The sequence below is a fragment of the Phoenix dactylifera genome, chromosome 11, assembly GCF_009389715.1.
Source record: "Phoenix dactylifera cultivar Barhee BC4 chromosome 11, palm_55x_up_171113_PBpolish2nd_filt_p, whole genome shotgun sequence".
In the NCBI taxonomy this organism is placed as follows: domain Eukaryota; kingdom Viridiplantae; phylum Streptophyta; class Magnoliopsida; order Arecales; family Arecaceae; genus Phoenix; species Phoenix dactylifera.
Window position 1 is genome coordinate 14,901,603 of NC_052402.1, and position 20,030 is coordinate 14,921,632.

A 20,030-nucleotide genomic window follows, 5' to 3' on the forward strand; every position below is an offset into this window, starting at 1 on the left:
AGCACGCACAGATCTCGGCGGTGCCCGAGACGCACCGGGGGACCTAGGATTTTTTTTTTTGGGGGGGGGTGGGGGGGGGAATAAGCTACGTGGCAGCGATCCAAGCGCGCACCGCTCTTCGAGGTTTGGTCGGGTGTCAGATTCTAGCGTAGAGCAGCGGGAAGGAAGCCGGTCCCTGGCGGATTATTCCAGAGAGCGAGTGGATACCAGCCCACCCGACTGGCGGTGACGTTTCTTTGTTTTCATATAACTCGCAAGGAGGGAGTGCGAAGATGGCAGCCCAGTCCTTGCTGCTGAAAGCGAGAACCCTCGCCGCCTCCCGGGTCTCCGCCAATCTCGCTCGCCGCCGCGTCTCCGCCCTCCGGCCGCCCGTCCGTTCGATGGCCTCCGCCGGCGCCCCTTCCGACGCCTTTCAGAAGATCCAGATCCACCGCGATGACACCGTAAGTCCGCCTCCTCCCTCCTTTCCCTTTTCTCCCCGTCTTCTTCTTCTCTCTCTCCTTCTCGCTTCCGGAGTCCAACTCGAGAACCGCATTCTAATGGGGCCTGTGAGGAGAATTCTAATGAAATTTGCAGTTTTGTTTTGTTTTTTTTTGTTTTTTGTTAATTTTTATGTATATACGCAGATATTTGATGCGTATGTAGTTGGCAAAGAAAATGCGCCGGGAATGGTGGTGGTGCAGGAGTGGTGGGGAGTAGATTTTGAGGTCAAGAACCACGCTTTGCACATTGCTCAAATGGATTCAGGTTTTAGAGCTTTAATTCCAGAGTATGATATCGATTCCAATGGATTACTTATTTATTTACTGACAAAAGCCTTCGTGCATTACGAACAGTTAAATAGCTTCTTGACTTATTTGAAAGCAAACCTGTTTGCATTCTTCCATTCCATAGTTTGCGTTCTTCATTTTTGACGACGTTGAGGAATTTCTATCAACTTTCTGTTACCTAATCTTGATAAATTTCCTTGCTTTGATCTTGGGTCAGTCTGTATCGTGGAAAGGTTGGTTTGGACGCTGCCGAGGCACAGCACCTGATGGAAGGTCTGGACTGGCAGGGTGCTGTTAAGGACATACGTGCTTCAGTTAATTGGCTTAAGGCACATGGTTCATCAAAGGTGAGTGCACGGAATATCTCTTTTTGTCTGATGATTCGATGGTTTTTGTTACATTGGCTGATGATAGTGCTGTAAGGGCTAAATTTATGTATGTGTTTTGGAAGTTGTCAGCCTGTTAAATAGCCCAATAGATCAGATACGCTAAGGTATCAACAACAGTAAAATTGAACACCTTGTAAGTTCAAACTGCAAATGAAATTGACTGTCAAACCATGCCAGCTAAGTTAGAGAGAGTGACCGTACGGACTTAGAAATTTTAATTATGATGCTTACATAGAGCAAATTTCAGTTCCGAAAATATGACTTTTAAAATACTTAAATGAACAAATTAACTGTGGACCCTTCTTTTTCCCTGATATATCCAAGTTTCTGTCTTGTATATTGATAATTCACTTTTTCGGGTGCATCTATTGCAGGGAGTACATAGCCTAATCTCTCTTCGGCTCCTTCCATTTTGTGTATCGAGAAACAAACATTTTGCTCATTTGACCACCACGAATGGACTTCTGAATACACATTATATTGATTATAAGCCTATGAAATATGTAATTTCATTTAAGTATGCATGGGTTGATGAAAGTTGATTCTGCCAGTGCTAAAACCATTTGCTTATAGATTCAAATGATTATGCTCCACTGAATTGGCATGGTTAGTACGTGTAGAGATATTTTGGTCTTTTAATCAATGAATTATATAAATTGGTGTAACGTAATTATTACATTAAAATGTTTTATATTGAAAGCACCAAATTGCTCTTATGTGTATAACCTGTGCCTATTCAAGACACTGAGGCATTCTTCTCCCTTGATAAAGCAAATTTTGAATGCCTTTGCTTGGGCATTTTGACTCTACATCCATCCATGCAGACATAGATACATATATGTGTCTATATGCATATCTATGTGCATGTGTACCACAGTAATTAAAAGAATATTTAGTATTAGTTCCAGCTATAATGTTTTTATCGGCCAGCTTTGATATTGAAATCTCAATTTTTTGTGTATATTTCTTGTATTTTTATCCAAACTCCCCTTCAATGAATGTGGGGAATCACAATCCACATTTGTAATTGTAAGTATTAATATTACAATTCATACTATCCAGATAGGCAGTTCTCAATGTCTTTAGTAAGGGACTTCAGTAATTAGACGTGTTGACACACCAATGTAAGATGCTAAGGCAAGATGCTCGATTATCAACTATATATGTGTAATTTGTATGTTATCTATGCACACTGAAGTAATGTTAAATTTGTTTATCACAGTTTTTCTTTTTCCTTTTTTAAGAAAATTGAAAATAACATGAGATGATTGAATTGAAAATGCAGCTGTATGTTTTCTCCTTAATTTGATTAGTTTGTTGTATGAGGGCTCATTTGCAAGGATGTAAGGGATTGCTTGTAGGAGAGGCATACAAAAAGTTCTAATGTTACTTTGATCATGGCAAGTTGGTTAAAAGTCTCTTTTTTGTTTTACTTTGATCATGGTATATTTTATTTTTATTCAGTTGAGTGAAAATGTTGCAAGATTAAAGAATTTGCAGGTTCCTTGCAGGTTTTTCAAGGCTTGCCACTTACATGCAGAGTTAGTGTTGTTGCTTTAATTCCACCACCACCCATTCTTATCGCAATAATTGATGGATCTTTTAAAAATACAATTAGATATATCATTTTTTTTTATGTATCAATCTTTCCCCTTATGTCATTCGTTTGAGATGATCATATAATAGAAGGGAATATTGTTAGTTGAAGATCCTATATTAGAGCGGGCATACGGAGAGAAAGCGAAGTAATTTACGTTAAGTCTGCTAATTTTTATTTTATCTGTAGTGCTGGTTTTGATGTCCTATATTGAGTAGCATTAGTGTGTAAGGTACTATTTTAGATCTATTGAGCATGGAAGTCCTAAAGTTACATCTTCTAACTGTGGAAAGTTTTAGATGTATATATTTATATGGGACTCCATGGGTATCCAAGATTTGTATATTTTTTTAAAAAAAATTGGGTACCTATTTGCAAGATTAATTATTTAGTTTAAAGAGTCCTAATTGACTCAAATTACAAAATATGGGGAGGCCTACTAGGCTTGTCGGATAGAGGGTTTGAGTAGCTAGGAGTCTGACATTCTATTTTGACAAAGGAAAAAAAAGAATAAAGAAAAACAGCCAGGTTTGACTGCCCTTCATCTCCTATAGACCTCTCGTATTCTCTTGATTAATCTCTCCTTCTCGCTATCCTTCTCATCTCTTCTTTTTTCTTTACTTTCTTCCAGTTGCTATGTACTCTTATCCTGGTGCAATTTTAACTTCCTTGCCATTTTTTTCAAATTCAGGACTTAATTTCATATATCATATGAATCAAGGAATTAGGGTCTTTCTATTTCTTTTTAAGTTCTAAACTTAATTTTAGGGATCATAAATCTTCGTTCACCCTTTCAGTGTTGCTTTGATAAATCTATTAAGGAATTCAGTTGTTCTGCAGTTAAAATGATGCTTTTGCATATATCATCCCTGTAAACTGAGGTTAAAACTTCTTTCTGAAGGATTCTAAACTTAATTCATTATGAACCTTCCCAAAATTTATATAAATTTGAGTTCTAGTTTCCTGACTTCCTTTGGACTCTCAAAATTAATTTGTAGGTTTAGAAGTCCTCTTGGTTGTGAATAGAAATCAAATAGAGCCCTTATTTCTTGTAGCAGCAACTACAAGAGAGGAAGGTGATTTCTTCATTCAGACCCTACTTTTCCCTAGTTTGACATCCCATCCATGCATATGCGGGCCATCCCAGTTGATCTTACAATCATTTTGACAGTCCTTCTCTGTCACTCTTTTCTGTTCATTAAGATCCTTTCATTTATCTCCCTTTGTTTCTCTTTTTTCCCTTCGTCATATTACCAAATGAGAAATTAAGCATCAAGACCTTTCTCAAAATACCAAAGACCAAGAAGATCTTTGGGCTGGTCGCATTGATTTGATCTATCAACAATAATTTGAAGTCATTGAAAGCTGTGAGCAGATAACCACGACACCATCAGGCGTTTAAAACCTCCCTGAGGCTGAAGCGCAAATCAAGTTGAAGAAGATCAATGACCGCTGCATGAAGCGATCTCACTTGAAGCTTCACTATATGAAGAGCGCATGGTTGGAGAATAACATGTTCATTCCATTAAAAGATCTAATCTTTCACTCCAATATTGAAACATCAAATCTTTGACTATCAACAATTTGGGCAACTAACACCAGATCTGATTGTTGTTCATCCACTAGATAGACAGTTCGAGAGAAGATTGACTTATTCTACAATCAAAGTTGACATCCAAGGATATGATGGCCCATTCCATGCAAGATTTTTAGAGTATTAACCATGTGAAGAGAACAAGAACATCTATATTTGAAAATGAGCAAGAGTGAGAGAGGGAGGGAAGGAGGGGAAGAGAGAGAGAGAGAGAGAGAGAGAGAGAGAGAGAGAGAGAGAGAGAGTACCAAATAACACATCAGTTAAGGTGATTGGTAATATGTACTTGAAAATTTCTTTGACAATCAATGTCATTATTCTATTTAAGTTTTAGCTGCTTGTTTTCTTATTGCTTGGATGTCTTCTCTTGATATGCTCCAAGAGCTAATAAACTTTTTGCTTACTGTTTCTTTTAAGAATAAAAAATTAATCAAAGCATAATGAACAAGTTATGATTTATTTTGTTAATCATTATGCAAAGATGTTAGTTAAAATTAAATAATTACCTGACCACATAATTATCTCATAAATTCATTCAAATATTTCACCATGATAGAGCATGTAAGAGGCCAGTTAATAATTTTGAATTATTGGTTTCGATGGAAGGTTTTAAGTGCCAACCCATGACAGGCCAGTACTAGCATTGGCACTAGGGCAAGACAGCACTCATTATATTCTTTTTATTTAATTTCTAAATGAAAGGAGACATTAGTTTATATTTTATTTTTTTATTTTTCATTTTTTGAGTATGGCTTGAGTCTTGACACATGCATACCATGCCTGTGCTAGCAACACCTAAATCCTTGCTTCTATATCTTATTTATGTCATGATGATATTAGTCAGTGTGGTCTATAATGTACGTGCGGTGTTCGCCTTTCTTTGTATTCAGACTTTAGCTTCCTATTTCAGAGTTGGTGGATATCACATTGGCTTTGTCATGCAATAGAGAATGCAAATTCTGTTCTTGTTTTATATAATGCATTATTGATCTGTGTCACTTATCTTTCTATTTGTTGGTTTGGATAGAAATGTGAAGAAAAATTAACACTTGAACCTATTAGAAGGAAAATGAATGGTTTTCACTTGAAATGGGATCTAGTTGAGGGTTTTCTCATTCTTAGCTTACCATTTCTTCTGTTGCATAGGTTGGTGTAACTGGATTTTGTATGGGGGGTGCTTTATCCATTGCAAGTGCAGTTCTGGTCCCTGAAGTTGATGCTGTTGTTGCCTTCTATGGAGTTCCTTCATCAGAACTTGCTGATCCATCTCAGGCAAAGGCTCCTGTGCAGGCTCACTTTGGGGAGCTTGATAACTATGTTGGATTTTCTGACATCAGTGTATTGTCCTCCTTCACCCACTTGAGTTTTTTATATGTCTGTTTTTGAGTTACAAATTTGTGCTTTCTTTATCTGATGAACAATTATATTCTTTTAACTGAATCATTGGAAAAAACTTTACATGCATTATTCGAAGTGTCATCTGATCAGTTTCATTTAATTTTCTCATAGCACAAGTAAATACGAACATTGATTCGGGCAATTAATCATCTTTTATACTCTTATGAATAAGCTTAATGACATTTAGTAGATTTTAACAGATAAATTTAATCAGCATTAATATCTTTGTGTGGCACTGCATTATGATCATTTCCTCATATGGTCATAGTTGGGTCAACTCAAGTTTCTGTTCTTCCATATAAAAACTAAAGAAGTCAGGAGAATGAAACATTTAAGTTTATAAGATAGAGGTGCAGTACGAGATTTCAGATTTTGATGCTCCCAGTGAAAATGGAGACAGCATACGACATACTCATACGCTAACATTTATACACTATATTTATATTCTAAACAATTTATCTCTGAATTAAGGATAACTTGAATAAAGCAAGCACTGTATCACACTTTAAAAGTAGGCATGCTTGTCATTTTCTAAGGCTGATGGTAGATTTTTATATGTTTTACCGATAATTTACATCCATGTTGAAAACTTACATGTGGTGAACAAGAATCAGTGTTCATGAATTATTGGACTTCAACCTTGGATTTGCCATGCCCACTGTTCTTCCAGATCCATGTTATCCACCTTAGCTCTAATATTCAGCAATTCTTTGTGTGCATTCAGTAAAACACATAATTTAAGATGTTTATGGTGGTTTCTTTTGGTCTACTTGTTTTAGTGACTGTTAGAGCTCATTATAGTTGAAAATTCAGAGCTAAAAAAATATTAGCCAGTTCTAACATTTTAAAGTGCATTTTGGTCGTTATGATCAACAACCATGGTATAAATTAGATGGTAGCATCATTTGTTTGGAAGTAATTAGGGCATGGCTTATTTTTCACTTTGCTAGAAGAATAATAATTTATAGAATATGTTTCATCAGAATAAGAATTATATTTGATGATCTGAGGCATTGTTCTGACACACCTGCACTCTTTCCTTCTTTTCAGTTTGTACATGGTTCTGATCCTTATTCATATTTGCAGTATCAGTTTGTCATGCTTGTAGCATCAGCCATGCTATGCCGGCTATTGTTGGCTGATTTGTAACTACAAGAAAATTGTTTGTATTGTTGACGCATAAAAGTTATCTGAATGCTTGACATAGGTTAATCCTTGATTTAATTTCAGGCAGCAAAATCCTTAGAGAAAAAGCTGAAGTCCTCTGGAGTTCCATATGAGGTTCATACCTATCCTGGATGTGCTCATGCCTTTATGAACACATCGCCTGATGGCATCAAGAGGAGGAAGGGAATGGGAATGGACGATGAGAACCCTGCAGCTGTAGATTTGGCTTGGTCTCGCTTCCGTGCTTGGATGGGTGCTTACTTGCTGTCTCCTTGAGTCTTTCTTCCAGGACTTGTTGACCCAGTCAAAAGTCAAAGCTGCTTAATAATTTTGACATTGTGACTCAGTGTTGTTTGTGGTATCCTTGTGGCTGCTCTGTGAATTCCACGTCGTGAACTTGGTCATGCATCAAGTATCTGTCTGAAGTATGACCCTTGTAATTATGTGAATGCCCCTATGTGAATGTACTGCAGATAAATACTTAATTTGCAAGTTTTGGAGTGTGATGTTGCAATGAAAATGATCCAGGTGTTTGTCATAGACGTATGGATTTTGCCTTGTTCAAAGCTTGTGCGGCATCCGGAGTGCCTCTGCATAGGCTAAGCCTTCCCCCGTATGCGAAACCTTCGACGCGGTTGAGTAGGACCTGATAGCATCAAGTAGGATCCGAGCCATGGGTGGCTGCCTCTTCTGGAGTAAGAGGCAATCTATGATGGCGTCAGGAGACTGGGTGAGGGAGACTACAATGGTTCTATATCGGCTGATAAAGGGTTGCCGTGTGGGTTTATGCCTGAGACAGTCCTCCATCCAGTAGACTCTGAATTTGTGACATAGCGCTCATATTTGATTGGATTGGTATATTTCGAATAGCTGATTCGCTATGGAAGTTATTTTGGTGGTAGGCATTTTAACCTGTTTAGGAATGAAAACCTTAGGAGTTGTTCATGGAGAGCTGGTGCTCATATTTGATTGAGTTGGTATCTCGAAATGGCTGACTCATTATAAAAGTTCATTTTAAGAAGCGAAGTGACAATAGGTTTTTTTCAGGTTGGAATTGCAAACGTTTCAGGGTACTACAGAATTCCTCCAAGTACTCTTGATTTATTCTGCCATTAAATACTGTGTGCTGCAAGATTTCATGCTATAATATGTGAGTTGTTTCTTCTCACCAAGGGCTTGGGATGCCGACGTCTTCAGCGAGTCCATGAAGCAGTCTGCAATATACGACACGTCTTCGAGAGCTTCTCATGGGGGGGGGGACACGTCTTGAAGAGCATTATGGTTGTGTGATTAGGTCAGGCCTGGATGCAACTCATCCAAACTATTGTTCCAATGAATATTCCAAAAATAATCTACATATGGAAGAACATGAGTACTATGTATTAATAAAAATTTGAAAAATTCTAGCTTGTGCACTTCATATTTTCTTCTCGCATGTCAATTTATCACACACCTCACCTTTTAGATTCAGATATAAACTGTAGGACAATGTTGAAGAGTGTTTTACACAACCCACAAGCTTAACATATCCATCAATAAATAATACCAGGGTCCGATACCATCTAGAAACCCCAACATACTTTTTTCTAGCAGATGCCCAAGGAGGCTGTCTAGAGATGTTCTATTAATTAGGATCGATCGAAAGGACCTTCGACCCATGCCTTTGATCTAATTATCACATGGTTAATCCCTCATATAAACAAGTTAATTGTCTCCAATCGGATCCAGCAGCTAATTTAAGCTTCCCTTGCAGCTCGATTCAGATATCCTAATGTTCTCATCATCACCTTTTCTACCAAAAATTTTACATATTTGACATCCTTTTCCAAGAGGTGACTGATAATACTAGCATCATTATTTTATACCATTACATAATAACAGTTACAAAAGACAAGCTTAGGGCTTAAATTCGAAGAGCATTATGACCTTATAAATTTCATCTCAAAGTAGCGGGAACTGTCATCAAGCAATAAAATGCTGCAGGAAGATACTGATTCTTGGATCATTTACAACGATAAGCTCATCATTAAACTCCTCAAACCACGCAGAAACTGTAGGAAGAGACTTCAATCATCATCCTCAAGAACACTCCGACGCCTTTGAATCTGATGAGGCAGAGCAAAAGTGAATCATTATATCCCAAACTTTATAGGTATGGTTATTTCATATGGATAGGGGTAGAGAAGACACAGTAATGGTATGTGCTATTAGGGACATCCGATAGCTCAATTTTTACCATGTCAAATGGTGGAGCAGAAAAGTCAAGGTCGGCTACTTACTGTAACTCTTGTCTGTTTGCCTGCTTGGTTGTTAATCTGCTCAAGCAGTGAGATAAGCCTCTCTTCAGATACCTGCAAAACCCAGTATGACAAAAGACATTTAAACATTAAAGTTAAATAAATGATAAGCCCAAAAATTTTAAGTGGATATCAGCCTTCCTCAGACTCGCAAACTGCATTACCTTTTCAGAGATCTGACCCATTTGAGCAGCTCTTAGAAGCACATCTTCTACTCCTCTAGCCTTGTCAGGTTTTACCAAAGCAATACGAGCTACTATTCATACATAGAAGAGCGGTGTTTAATCATCAAAGCTTGGTGGAACTTAGAAAAGAACAAAGAAACCTTTTCTTTTTATTTGTGTGTGTGTGGAAATATGACAGGCATGCTGTTGTCCCAAGTTGGAACTCTCGCCAGCACAAACGCTGAGAAGAGGGAAACGAGGTACTATGACATGTAATACTGTGATGACATAAAAATGAATGTAAAACAGGCTTGTGGAAAAAGTGCAAAACGACATTCTCACAAATGTCAGAAGCATGTGTGGTACCACCTGGCATGTTTCATGAATATCACTTTAGAGGTTGTCTGATTGCCTTTCTTTGTATATATGCATCTATTTAGCAACCTAGAGTACGGAAATACTATCCTCTCTCTACCCCTTATTTCCTGATTAATATGCAATAATCAAGAATTAGATACTCAATTCTCCACTCCTGCATTCCCATTTCAAGAAATAGAAATCATGAACCTCTTCTACTTTCTCCCTTCCTATCATAATTTAAGCCTCTAAATTGTTCTCCTCCTCTTTAATGTTTGATCCTGTTTTAGTAAACTAAATTCATAACAGAAAATATATGGTCACTTTTTGGGATGCTCAACCGACATCCTTCTAGTGCAACACATGCCCCATCCATGTGGTTCCGGCAAGCCAGTGAAACTGCAAAAGAAGTAGCTTTATGTTGCCAATAATGGGTAAATAAACCTTGATTCTTAAATAACTTCCTCCACCTTACGACAACCTTACCTTTTCAAACCTACATTGCAAAATGAGCATTTCCATGTTGTAATAGTGAGATATAGATATATGGATAGATAGATAGACATATTGTTCATTTCAAAGAAGTGGTTCTCCCGAAAAGTGATCATGTTTTTACAGTTTCTATACCTTAAGAAAATCATATTAACTTCCACCTGCATGACTGCCCAAACATCTCACAACATGGCAAACTTGTAATCGCAGGATAACATATTATTGCAGGATATACTTATACAGTAACATTAGCAGTCCTAGTCCAAAAATATAAGCTTCAGTTCAAGATCTTACGCCTTTCTCTTGCTTCAGAAGACAATATCTGACTAAGCATCAACTGTCTACGTTCTTCTGCTTCCCTGAATCAGAATTTAATGACAGTTAATTCTGTAAGATTAGCACAGTAAGTTATTTAAAAAAAAACCTACCTCTTGGCATCTTCTTGTGCATTCTGCTGCTCTGCATTCTGCTGACTACCCTGATTCAAAAGATGCCATGCACCAGAGGATATTAGAAAATTGAGAAAGTAATTTTACCGTATTCATTTATAATTAATGGGCTGACTTACCATGCCATGTTGAGCCATCAATTCTTGCATCCTCCTTTGCCTAATGGCTTGTAGCTCTGGATCATCCTATTAAAATATAATAAATCAATTTTTCACTTCAAAACCCTATCAATAACAGAGACCTAAAAATTTGCATTCAATCTTATTCCTTTTAATAATCTGTTTCATTCCATGTTCAGTTTAGGTCTTGATCAGTTTGCATAAATCTATGTATTATTATTAATACTTGAAGGAACATCATATATGTAATAATTTATAGGTAAGGACAATGCAAAATTTTTAAAACAGGATTAAAAAAGGAAAAAAATCAAAAGATCAAAGAGATGCAGGTCTTTAATTAGGTAAATCTCTCTGTCCATCCGAGCAGCTTTTCTCTTCCTCTTACAGGAAGCATAGACCCAATGAAATTCATCTTGTAAAATGCCCCATTTGTAGGAATGCCCAAATCCAAAAAGAGTGTTAAAGGATATGCATGATACATTCCTAAATGGTTCTGCTCTCCACATTGGGCCTCTATTTCTTGATAGGAAAAAGGATAAGTAGGACTATCTATTGATTGTTTAGAAGTCTCTAAAATAATTAATTTACCTCCAGAAAATCACCTGGCCTTTTCCAATGTTCGTTTTGAGGTTAACTCATTCACAAAACTCCAGGCTTAGGTGTGGATTAATCTAAGTAATGGATTATTCAACAAACAGTGGATACCCTCTCATGGAATAACTGTAAAAAGGTGGACCAGCAGACCAAACTCTCCTGCAAAGCTCATGTTGAATGAAGATGTTCATAATAAAACATCAATTTGGACTACATGCACAAGTGGAGGCTGTTGCGGATGGAAAGTGCATTGGCAAAACTAACCACCTAAAAAGGTTTAGTAACTTTCTTGTATCCTGATATGGTGTATTATCATTGTTGACAAGATCTCTCAATCCATGATCTGGATAAAAATGGCCCTGAAAAAATCTGGATCTCATATTTGTATAAAGATCATAAGATCTAGATTCATCTTATGGATCATACAATCCCTTGGGCCATAAGATCCAATTTGATCAAGTTATTTACACATTAAATGCCAAGTCCATTTTATATCATTAATTTGAGAACATAGATTTTAGAATTGCTTATTTCATCATTAATAATCCTCGAGCAAATAGAATTAGAAAGCTCCATCAGGTTTTCAACATCTGAAATTGTAAATAAGACACTGGTATCGATCCAGCATTTCTCACATTCATTTTTGAATATGAACACTTAACGAAAATTAATGAATTTAGAGTTTAAAACCTGTTTTAATTTTGCAAATGCATAGACAAAATTATCTTTATGTTTCTCACCTTTTCTCACCTAGTTCAACCTTGTCTTAAGATAAAACTGAGAAAAACATGGGGCAATGTGATTTATTTTATCCTTCATTGTACGTACACCTAAGATTCAACAGTTGCTTGATAAATTGAATGGAAGCCTAATACTATAAGTTCTATTCTCATCGGAGGTTACTCACAAAAAAAGAAAATCCTTACTCAAAAAAGCTTTGAATAAGATATTGGTTAAGAGTGAGCTAATTACACTAATTATAGCTTAAAAGAATACATAGCAAACACTAAGTACACAAATAAGCCAAAACAGATATGAAAGAATGATCAAACATACTAAAAGGGAAAAAAAATAATAAAGGCATTGGCCATGATGGTTTTAATCAATTCAGTGACAGAATCAGAACCGCTCAACTGCCGAAATTGATAGAAACTATACAAAATCATAAACTAGGGCTATTTCAACTCCACTTTAGCTGAAAGCAATTCATTCCAGTGGCATATATTAGTGGTTCTTATAGAGGTGGTATTATGGCTGGCAATGCTAATGTACATGATAACCTTTTCACATCATACAAGCTTCCATATTCAACAGACTCATAGTGTTTCTTGTCTCTCAAAAAATTATTTGAATAGATATAGAGAGAGGAAAAGTGCATTTATCTATCACCTTCCCCTATACCCCACCCACCCAACCCCCAACCCGACACACACAGACAGAGGAAAAAGGCACACTCACTGCATACAAGGAAATGATACTATATCCAACAACATAATACAAGTGCCTAATGCAGAAGCCTTTTTTTCCCTCCAGTGTTAAGCAAACTTGCTCGACTATATTTGCAAATTGTTCTCGAGAGAAAATGATCGCAGATTCATTTCATTACACATGTACCATAATCTCACCAGAAGTCTTTCCTTGCTCAAACATCAATTAGATAGAAAAAATGTTCTTTTAACTACTCATATCTCCCACTAAGAAAGTTGACTTTGATTCAACAGTTCCATCAACCCAACTTTTTTTTTTATTTCAGGATCTTCAGCTCGATCTGAAAGAAACAAAACTTTACACCATCACTTGCGCCCGAATTTCTACATTCAAAACTAGACTTCCAAGTCAGCTGAAAGCATCCTTGACCCTAAACAACAAGGCCGAAGAGGTTCAGAACTATCAGAATCACAAACCATTTCTCCCGGCTCTGCTCTTTCTGACCACCAAAATTGTACAAGTAGAGAGAATAAAAATCGTTCTCACAGGTTCAAATATCTGGATGTAACTGAGTATCAGGCATTCCAAGTGCAATATCTAAGATATAATAAATAATAAGAAAAAAAAAAAAAGCGAACAGACAAAGCCCTAACCAGCAGATCAAACGTTCGGATTCAAACAGATAAGAGGATTTTGGGGGTAAAGGAAGAAGATGGGATCGTGTATACCATCGAGAGATTAGACGTTAAAAGATCGAGCTCCCTCCGCCTCGATCGCGCGACGGCTATTCGTCGCTCGTAGCTCCGACGCTACCGCTGCGCTGCCCACTTCGCCTAGTCCTTGTCCAGGACAAAAGCGCCGATGCTCTCAGCTTTTATTTAATTTTTACCCGGAAGTACATGCTCAATCTTGGGCTTGGGTTCGGGACTTAGGCCCAGTACCAATACGTTGAAGTCTGCGAACTTCTTGCATGAGGCTGCCTTGGGACTCCAAGTACGCTAAACTTTTTCGTCCCCGTTCGGCCCAATGAAGATAAGATATTGGGCCAGATTTCCATCGGGTTTGCCCAGATAAGCCCATCGACAAGCTTTCTCGGGGCAAAGCGAGAAGCCAAAAGTGAGTGCAAACAAGCTGTTACATGCTTGAGCTCGGCTTGAAGCTTTAGAAAGTTTGCTTGAATCTATCTCGAGCTCAAGTCGAGCCCGGAAGAGTCGGCTCAAGCTTTAGAAAGCGTGCATTTGACACGTTTTGTAGGTTTAGTTTCAGGGACTGATGGGGATGCCGCCATCGAGGTCATGGAAAGAAGTGCGCGGAAGATTGGATTGAACGTGGAAAAGGAAATAGGAGATTGATAGAAAGATCAAAACGGTGAATTCTAGACAATGGGGAGAGGATAAGGAGAGTAACTATTACAATTGTGTTCTAATATGGCCAAATCATTATTAATTAGGATCTCCTTAAAATTTTATTTTAATAAAGCTTAAACCGCCATTAAAAGTTTTGCGATCAAGTTGGACACTATTCCTAGCACATGTGGCCAAGTCAAGAAAGAAGAAGACCCCATTTGGCAGAGCTTTGGTGGTCTTGAAAGTACCTTCTGACCCTCTAAAATTACTTAGAATAGAAATGTTTGGTAAAAAAATCGAAAATCTATTTCAATTTGACAAAAAATCTAAAACAACTTCTTGAAAGAAGCTCCAGAATAAAACTTTTTTTTTTGGTTAAAACAGAAGTATCATACATAACGTGTACGAATACAGCAAAAAAAAATCAAAAAGTAGCACATCACGGAGAGCTGTAGGCAGCTCCGTCTCACCCTCCCATAGGTGGTTCTCCGAATGGTTAGCAACAAAAGATTCTACCTAGTCCGCTGCCCCATTAGTCTCTCGAAACATGTGCTTCATTTGGAGCACCAATCCATCATGAACCATAGCCCGGATATCTCTCAAAAGCGGGTGGTAATCGCCGACTCCATCTAAAACTTGCAGAATCCACCCAATCATCGTCGCCGAGTCGCCCTCTAGGAGGACGTCTCTCCCCTGCAAGGCACGCCGAACATAACATGGGCCATACTAAGCTACTCTCAGCTCTGCTCATTTTTAGCATGCATCGAAAAACTGTTTTGATTTATAATTTTTTTATACCAAAATATCCATAATAAAAATATTATAATTATAAAAAATGTTGCTTTATATTACAGAAATCTACATGAGTCACACCAAAAGAAACAAAGGACCCTAAATGTCTCTTAAATTCTTAATATATAATAATAATTATTATAATATTTTTATCTTTATTATTATATTATACTATAGATATATTATTATATTATATTATATCATATCATAATATATTGATATCGTATGTTAGGGCCGATGATGATTTTGGAAGGACGAGGCATTTTCCTTTCTCCTTTCCATGGTTCCTAACTTCCTATATAAGTAACTAGATCTTTTGCTCTCCTTTCTCCCATCACAGTAGCACGGTCCATCTCGCTCAATCTCAGAAGAAAATTGAAAGGCAGCGGCGCTCCGATTGACCCCCACCCCACCCCACCCCACGATGGAGTGCAAAAGCGACGACAGGCTCGCCAACCGTAGGTACGCTCCCGAGAAGGCCCAAACCCTAATCCCAACCCCTGATCAAGATCAAGAAGGCGACGGGGAGGGGAAGAAGGCCGAGGCCGAGGCCGATGCCGACGCTGATGGCACCATCGACCTCCTTCTCGAGGAGATCCTAGTCCTTCGGGCCGAGAATCGGCAACTCCAGCTCCAGCTCGACAACGCCCGCAACCAGCTCCCCCGCTTCAGGGCGGACGACCGCTCCCTCCGGGCACAGGTCCAGGGGCTGGAGAAGAAGATCGAGATCATGGCGGAGCGGGAGGAGGAGCTGCAGCAGGTCGTTAAGGCCCTCGAGGAGACCAAGACTCGACTGGAAGTGAAGCTCGCTGGATTCCGGTCACAGATCTACAGGCATCTTGAGATCCAAGGCGAGCATGATGCTGCTGTTGCAGCGATGGCGAGGGGTATGAAGGTTTCTTGGGTGGCGGCAGCTGTGGCGTCTGCCGTGGCTGTGGCGGTCTCTCTTCGCAACGTCAGGCAGAGGTAAAGCGGAGAACGAGAGTTATGAATTCTTGAGTGCCTTCTGATCATGAGGATTTCAGCTTGCTACTTTGTTTTCTTGATCGCCATTCTGTCGAGAGTTTAAGGTTTGCAGATTTACTACTGCCTCAAGGTTGGATATATAAATACATACACAAAACAGTTTGATATCTTTCATTGAAGCTTTATTCTTAGTATGATATGTAGATGGAGAGAGGGAGGCAAAACAGTTCTTGCCAGGTATTATCAGTTGTTTTTGGTGTTTTTGCTGCTGATAAGAAAAAATGCAGCCAAACTTTTGTGGCAAAACAGTTCTTGGGTTCAGTTTCGATCCGTCAATCTTTTGATGACTATGATTTCTTTTAAAATCTTGAATGGAAATGCATGGAAGAAGAGGAATGATATTCTTGATTAGGTCTTTAATTATGGTACAGTTCTTTTGCTTTACAGCTTCATGAATGCATGGTTGGTAACTCATTGAATTGTATACTTGGAATCTTTGCATGGTGATTGGTAGGTTCTTGGTTGACGAGTAATGCATTGGCAGTGGTGTCTGCTGGGGTGGCGGCTTTGGTCAAAACAGAGACGACGTATGGTGGGAACCATGGATGATTTTGGTTTTACAAAATTGACAATCAGAGAGTGAGAATCAGATTTTTTTTTTTTAAGTTTTCACAATTTCTGAAAATTAAGAAAGGATTTTTAAGAAGAAACTGAAAATGAAAACTAGGTTATTATGCCTCAATATCAATGTTTTTAAAAATAAAAATTGAAATGTGGAAACTAGTGGTGATGGCAAATGGGCTTTACAGTTTCATATCACTGGAATGAAACATGGAATGTGTAAGTAGGGGCTTGTTTCTTCCAGCATAATGGAATTGTAAATTTACTTTGAAGGTATTTTAAAGGCAGGCTCTCTCCATGATGACTTTTCTAGCAATTATAATAAGCTTTGCATGCCTGATCCGTCATAATGCTGTCCAAATTAACACCAAAATTTATTCTTACTTCGCTTAGAGAGATAAAGTGGAAAAATGGGACGTTTTGGATTTTGTCTTTCATTCTCATATTTAGAATGTACCCTTTGGTTATCCAAAGCATCCAGGTATTCCTCATTTACCTGCCATTAAAATCTTCAGGGAAAATCCTTGAGCAACTGATCAAGAAGTCACTCAGCAGCTGCAGTGTGTCGTCATTCCTCCCTTTGAGCTAGGAAGGTGAGGTGTGCGCTAAGGGATTGGTGCAAGGCACCTACGTACGTGAATATTTTGAATGATTTTTCTGAATTACTGTAGCATTGCTCAATCTCGAGGTTCTCAATGGGAGAGAAAAGTAGGCTATAGGACTCCGAGTGTTGGTCCTCGTAACTACGAGATAACTCTCCACGGTATGCTGTTTGCACTATAAAGTATTGTGCAGCACTTAACGACTGCTATTAAGAGATGAATAGCCATCAAACAAAGGTACAAAAGTGCTGCATGTATAGCTTATAAGATTGTTTTCTTGGATGACTGTCCATCTTTTGATAACAACCATACGGTGCAAACCATGCATGCACTATAAAAGATCTATGCTCCTACTCCACAGCCCAAAAACCATACCATACTTCTATTTTCTTTATATATATATATATATATATATATATATATATATATATATATATATATATATATATATATATATATTAAGAGCCCAGCTTATTATCATGCTATGTCAATAAATCTCATGTTATGAGTGGTGGTGACCTCTTTCTCTTGTAAGCTCCCCATATTCCAGCAAGAACTTGATGTCATTCATGTTGGGGTCTTGGACTGCCAGATCTATTGCAAAGAACTCCCCTTTGCTCTTCCTCGTAATGCCACATGTCTTCCTTATTCTCTCTCCACTATTCCTTAGGTCGATGATGAAAATATAGGTGGATGCGATCTTTGTGCAAGCAAGGGCAGCAACATCATCGCCATCAATGCACTTATCAGGAGCGTCATCGTCATGTATTTTAACACCACCTCCGTTTCTTGCACCTACTCAAGCTATAATTTAGCTCCTTCATGAATATTGCTGTCCTTCTTTGCGACCTCTTCTCCATCCTCCTCCATATCTACTACTTTGACTATCTTGCCTTCGACTGCATCTATATTTGGGCTGTTGATAGCGTTGGAGATAACCCTGACGAGTGTGTTTGCACGAATCACGCGGAGGTGAGGCAGCGCCCACCGGCTTCACGGTGAGCTGACGTGTTGTCAATTTAAATCTGCATGGTTTTGTTACGAGCGTTGGGACGACGCGTTCGTTTGAATGTTTTGTTACGTGCGTTGGGCACGAGGTATATTTTAAATGTTAGTTGCATGGATTAAGGGACGACGTTGTTTTCGTCGTTTTGTTTTTATTTGTTAAACAGTTTCCGAAGTAGTAGGACAAGGAGTTGTAATCATCGCTGGTTTGTTATATATATAAAACGAGCGGACGCTGTGAGCGAATAAGTCTCGTTTTTCTTCCCGTCTTTTCTTCCCATCATTTCACTTCCTGCGTCGGAGCGTGAAATTGTGTGCCAGCCATTAAATGCTTCGAGAGTACGAAGCGAGTTTATCCTCTACACCAGACTGGGAGGCGAGCTTTGTTCTCTTCACCTGGTATCAGAGCCTCGGTTGCAGGCCGAAAGCATCCTCGTCTGAAGTAATGGCCATTGTCCCTCAAGCTGCGACGATGAAGGGCGGAGGCGGAGTATCGTTCAGTTATCCGCAACTGACGGCGACGAACTACACCACCTGGGCGATCAAGGTGGAGGCGCTGATGCAGGCCCAAGATGCCTGGGAGGCAGTAGAGGAAGCGGACGGTGCGGACGTGGACGCGAGGAAGGACAAGACGGCGAGGGCGCTTCTTCTCCAAACGCTCCCGGAAGACATCCTGTTGCAGGTGGCGAAGAAGAAGACTGCAAAGGAGGTCTGGGGCAGCCTCAAAACGAGGTTCGTCGGGGCAGACCGTGTCAAAACTGCTCGGTTGCAGACGTTGAAGAATGACTTCGACGTCATGCAAATGAAGGAGGGGGAGACGCTGGATGACTACGCTAGCAGACTCAGCGGGATGTCCGTGAGGTATGCAAGTCTGGGAGAGATGCTCGACGATGCGACGCTGGTAAGGAAGCTCCTCAACACAGTACCTGATAGGTACTACCAGGTGATCGCCGGGATCGAGCAGTTCTGCGACCTCGACACCATGCCATTCGAGGAAGCAGTCGGGAGGTTGACGGCCTACGGGGAGCGCGCACGCCTGCGCAACCCCAGCGGGAGCAATGACGGCCAGCTTCTGCTCACCCAAGCCGAGTGGCAGACGCGGCAGGATAGAGTCGGGAGGGACTCATTCTCGAGCAACAGGGGCAAGAGCTGTGTCCCTGCAGAAGGCGGCAACCGCAGCCGGGGTGGTCGCGGTCGCGGCAGGGGCCGAGGCAGAGGCTTGCGCAGCGGATCGCCGCGCAAGGATGGCTCAGGCGGCCCTGGTGGCAGTAGACGCGACAAAAGCCACATTAAATGCTTTAACTGTCAAAAAATGGGCCATTATGCATCTGAATGTAGGAGCAAACCATGCAATGAAGAAGTGAACCTCTCATTCATGGAGGAGGAGAAACCGGCGTTACTGCTGTCTGCGAGCGTTGAGACACGCGACCTTGTTCTGTTGAATGAGGAGACGGTGGAACCGCAGCTTCGAGCCGGAAGTGAGGATGTCTCCAGCACCTGGTATTTTGACAATGGTGCAAGCAATCATATGTCGGGTGAAAAGAAAAGTTCCACAAGCTGGACGAGTCAGTCCAGGGGCACGTAAGGTTTGGTGATGGCTCCACTGTGCAGATCAAGGGAAAGGGCTCGGTGCTCTTCCAATTCAAAGGCGGGGAACAGCGACTCCTCACCGAGGTTTATTACATCCCGACCTTGCGAACCAACATCATCAGCTGTGGGCAGTTGGCCAAGAAGGGAAACAAGATCGTCATGATGGGAGATCTTCTATGGATGTATGATCCAAGTGGCAGGTTGCTTATTAGAATCCGAAGTTCCTCAAATCACCTATACAAGGCCAAAATGGAAACTAATGATCCGGTGTGCTTGCTCATCAACACATCTGA

General features: G+C 39.6%; 3 protein-coding genes across 3 annotated transcripts; 2 read left to right on the forward strand and 1 right to left on the reverse strand.

Moving 5' to 3' along the window:
- Positions 1-104: 104 nt before the first annotated feature.
- On the forward strand, positions 105-7,455 carry LOC103709289 (protein usf). Its single transcript, XM_026805504.2, has 5 exons — positions 105-443; positions 627-769; positions 988-1,117; positions 5,497-5,688; positions 6,979-7,455. The coding sequence occupies exons 1-5, from the start codon at positions 273-275 to the stop codon at positions 7,189-7,191; spliced, it is 849 nt and encodes a 282-aa protein (XP_026661305.1). The 5' UTR covers positions 105-272; the 3' UTR covers positions 7,192-7,455.
- A 1,192-nt stretch (positions 7,456-8,647) lies between these two features.
- LOC103709290 (DNA-binding protein DDB_G0278111-like) lies at positions 8,648-13,695 on the reverse strand. The gene is made up of 7 exons (XM_008794566.4): positions 13,544-13,695; positions 10,794-10,859; positions 10,654-10,703; positions 10,520-10,584; positions 9,377-9,468; positions 9,195-9,266; positions 8,648-9,020 (listed from the first exon to the last, which is right to left on the reverse strand). Exons 1-7 carry the CDS (start codon positions 13,544-13,546, stop codon positions 8,982-8,984), a joined length of 387 nt encoding a protein of 128 aa, XP_008792788.1. The 5' UTR covers positions 13,547-13,695; the 3' UTR covers positions 8,648-8,981.
- A 4,897-nt stretch (positions 13,696-18,592) lies between these two features.
- LOC120112543 lies at positions 18,593-19,732 on the forward strand. The gene has a single exon (XM_039132114.1). It carries the CDS (start codon positions 18,593-18,595, stop codon positions 19,730-19,732), a length of 1,140 nt encoding a protein of 379 aa, XP_038988042.1.
- Positions 19,733-20,030: the final 298 nt, after the last annotated feature.

What these genes read in the sequence shown, in the direction of transcription:
- LOC103709289 (XM_026805504.2), top strand. Translation starts at nt 273, where the DNA reads ATGGCAGCCCAGTCCTTGCTGCTGAAAGCGAGAACCCTCGCCGCCTCC. An exon ending in AGATCCACCGCGATGACACC is followed by an intron (nt 444 to 626) that starts GTAAGTCCGCCT and finishes GTATATACGCAG; the next exon opens with ATATTTGATGCGTATGTAGT. An exon ending in TTGGATTTTCTGACATCAGT is followed by an intron (nt 5,689 to 6,978) that starts GTATTGTCCTCC and finishes ATTTAATTTCAG; the next exon opens with GCAGCAAAATCCTTAGAGAA.
- LOC103709290 (XM_008794566.4), bottom strand. An exon ending in TGATGGCTCAACATGGCATG is followed by an intron (nt 10,704 to 10,793) that starts GTAAGTCAGCCC and finishes CTTTTGAATCAG; the next exon opens with GGTAGTCAGCAGAATGCAGA. An exon ending in GCACAAGAAGATGCCAAGAG is followed by an intron (nt 10,585 to 10,653) that starts GTAGGTTTTTTT and finishes ATTCTGATTCAG; the next exon opens with GGAAGCAGAAGAACGTAGAC.
- LOC120112543 (XM_039132114.1), top strand. Translation starts at nt 18,593, where the DNA reads ATGGCCATTGTCCCTCAAGCTGCGACGATGAAGGGCGGAGGCGGAGTA.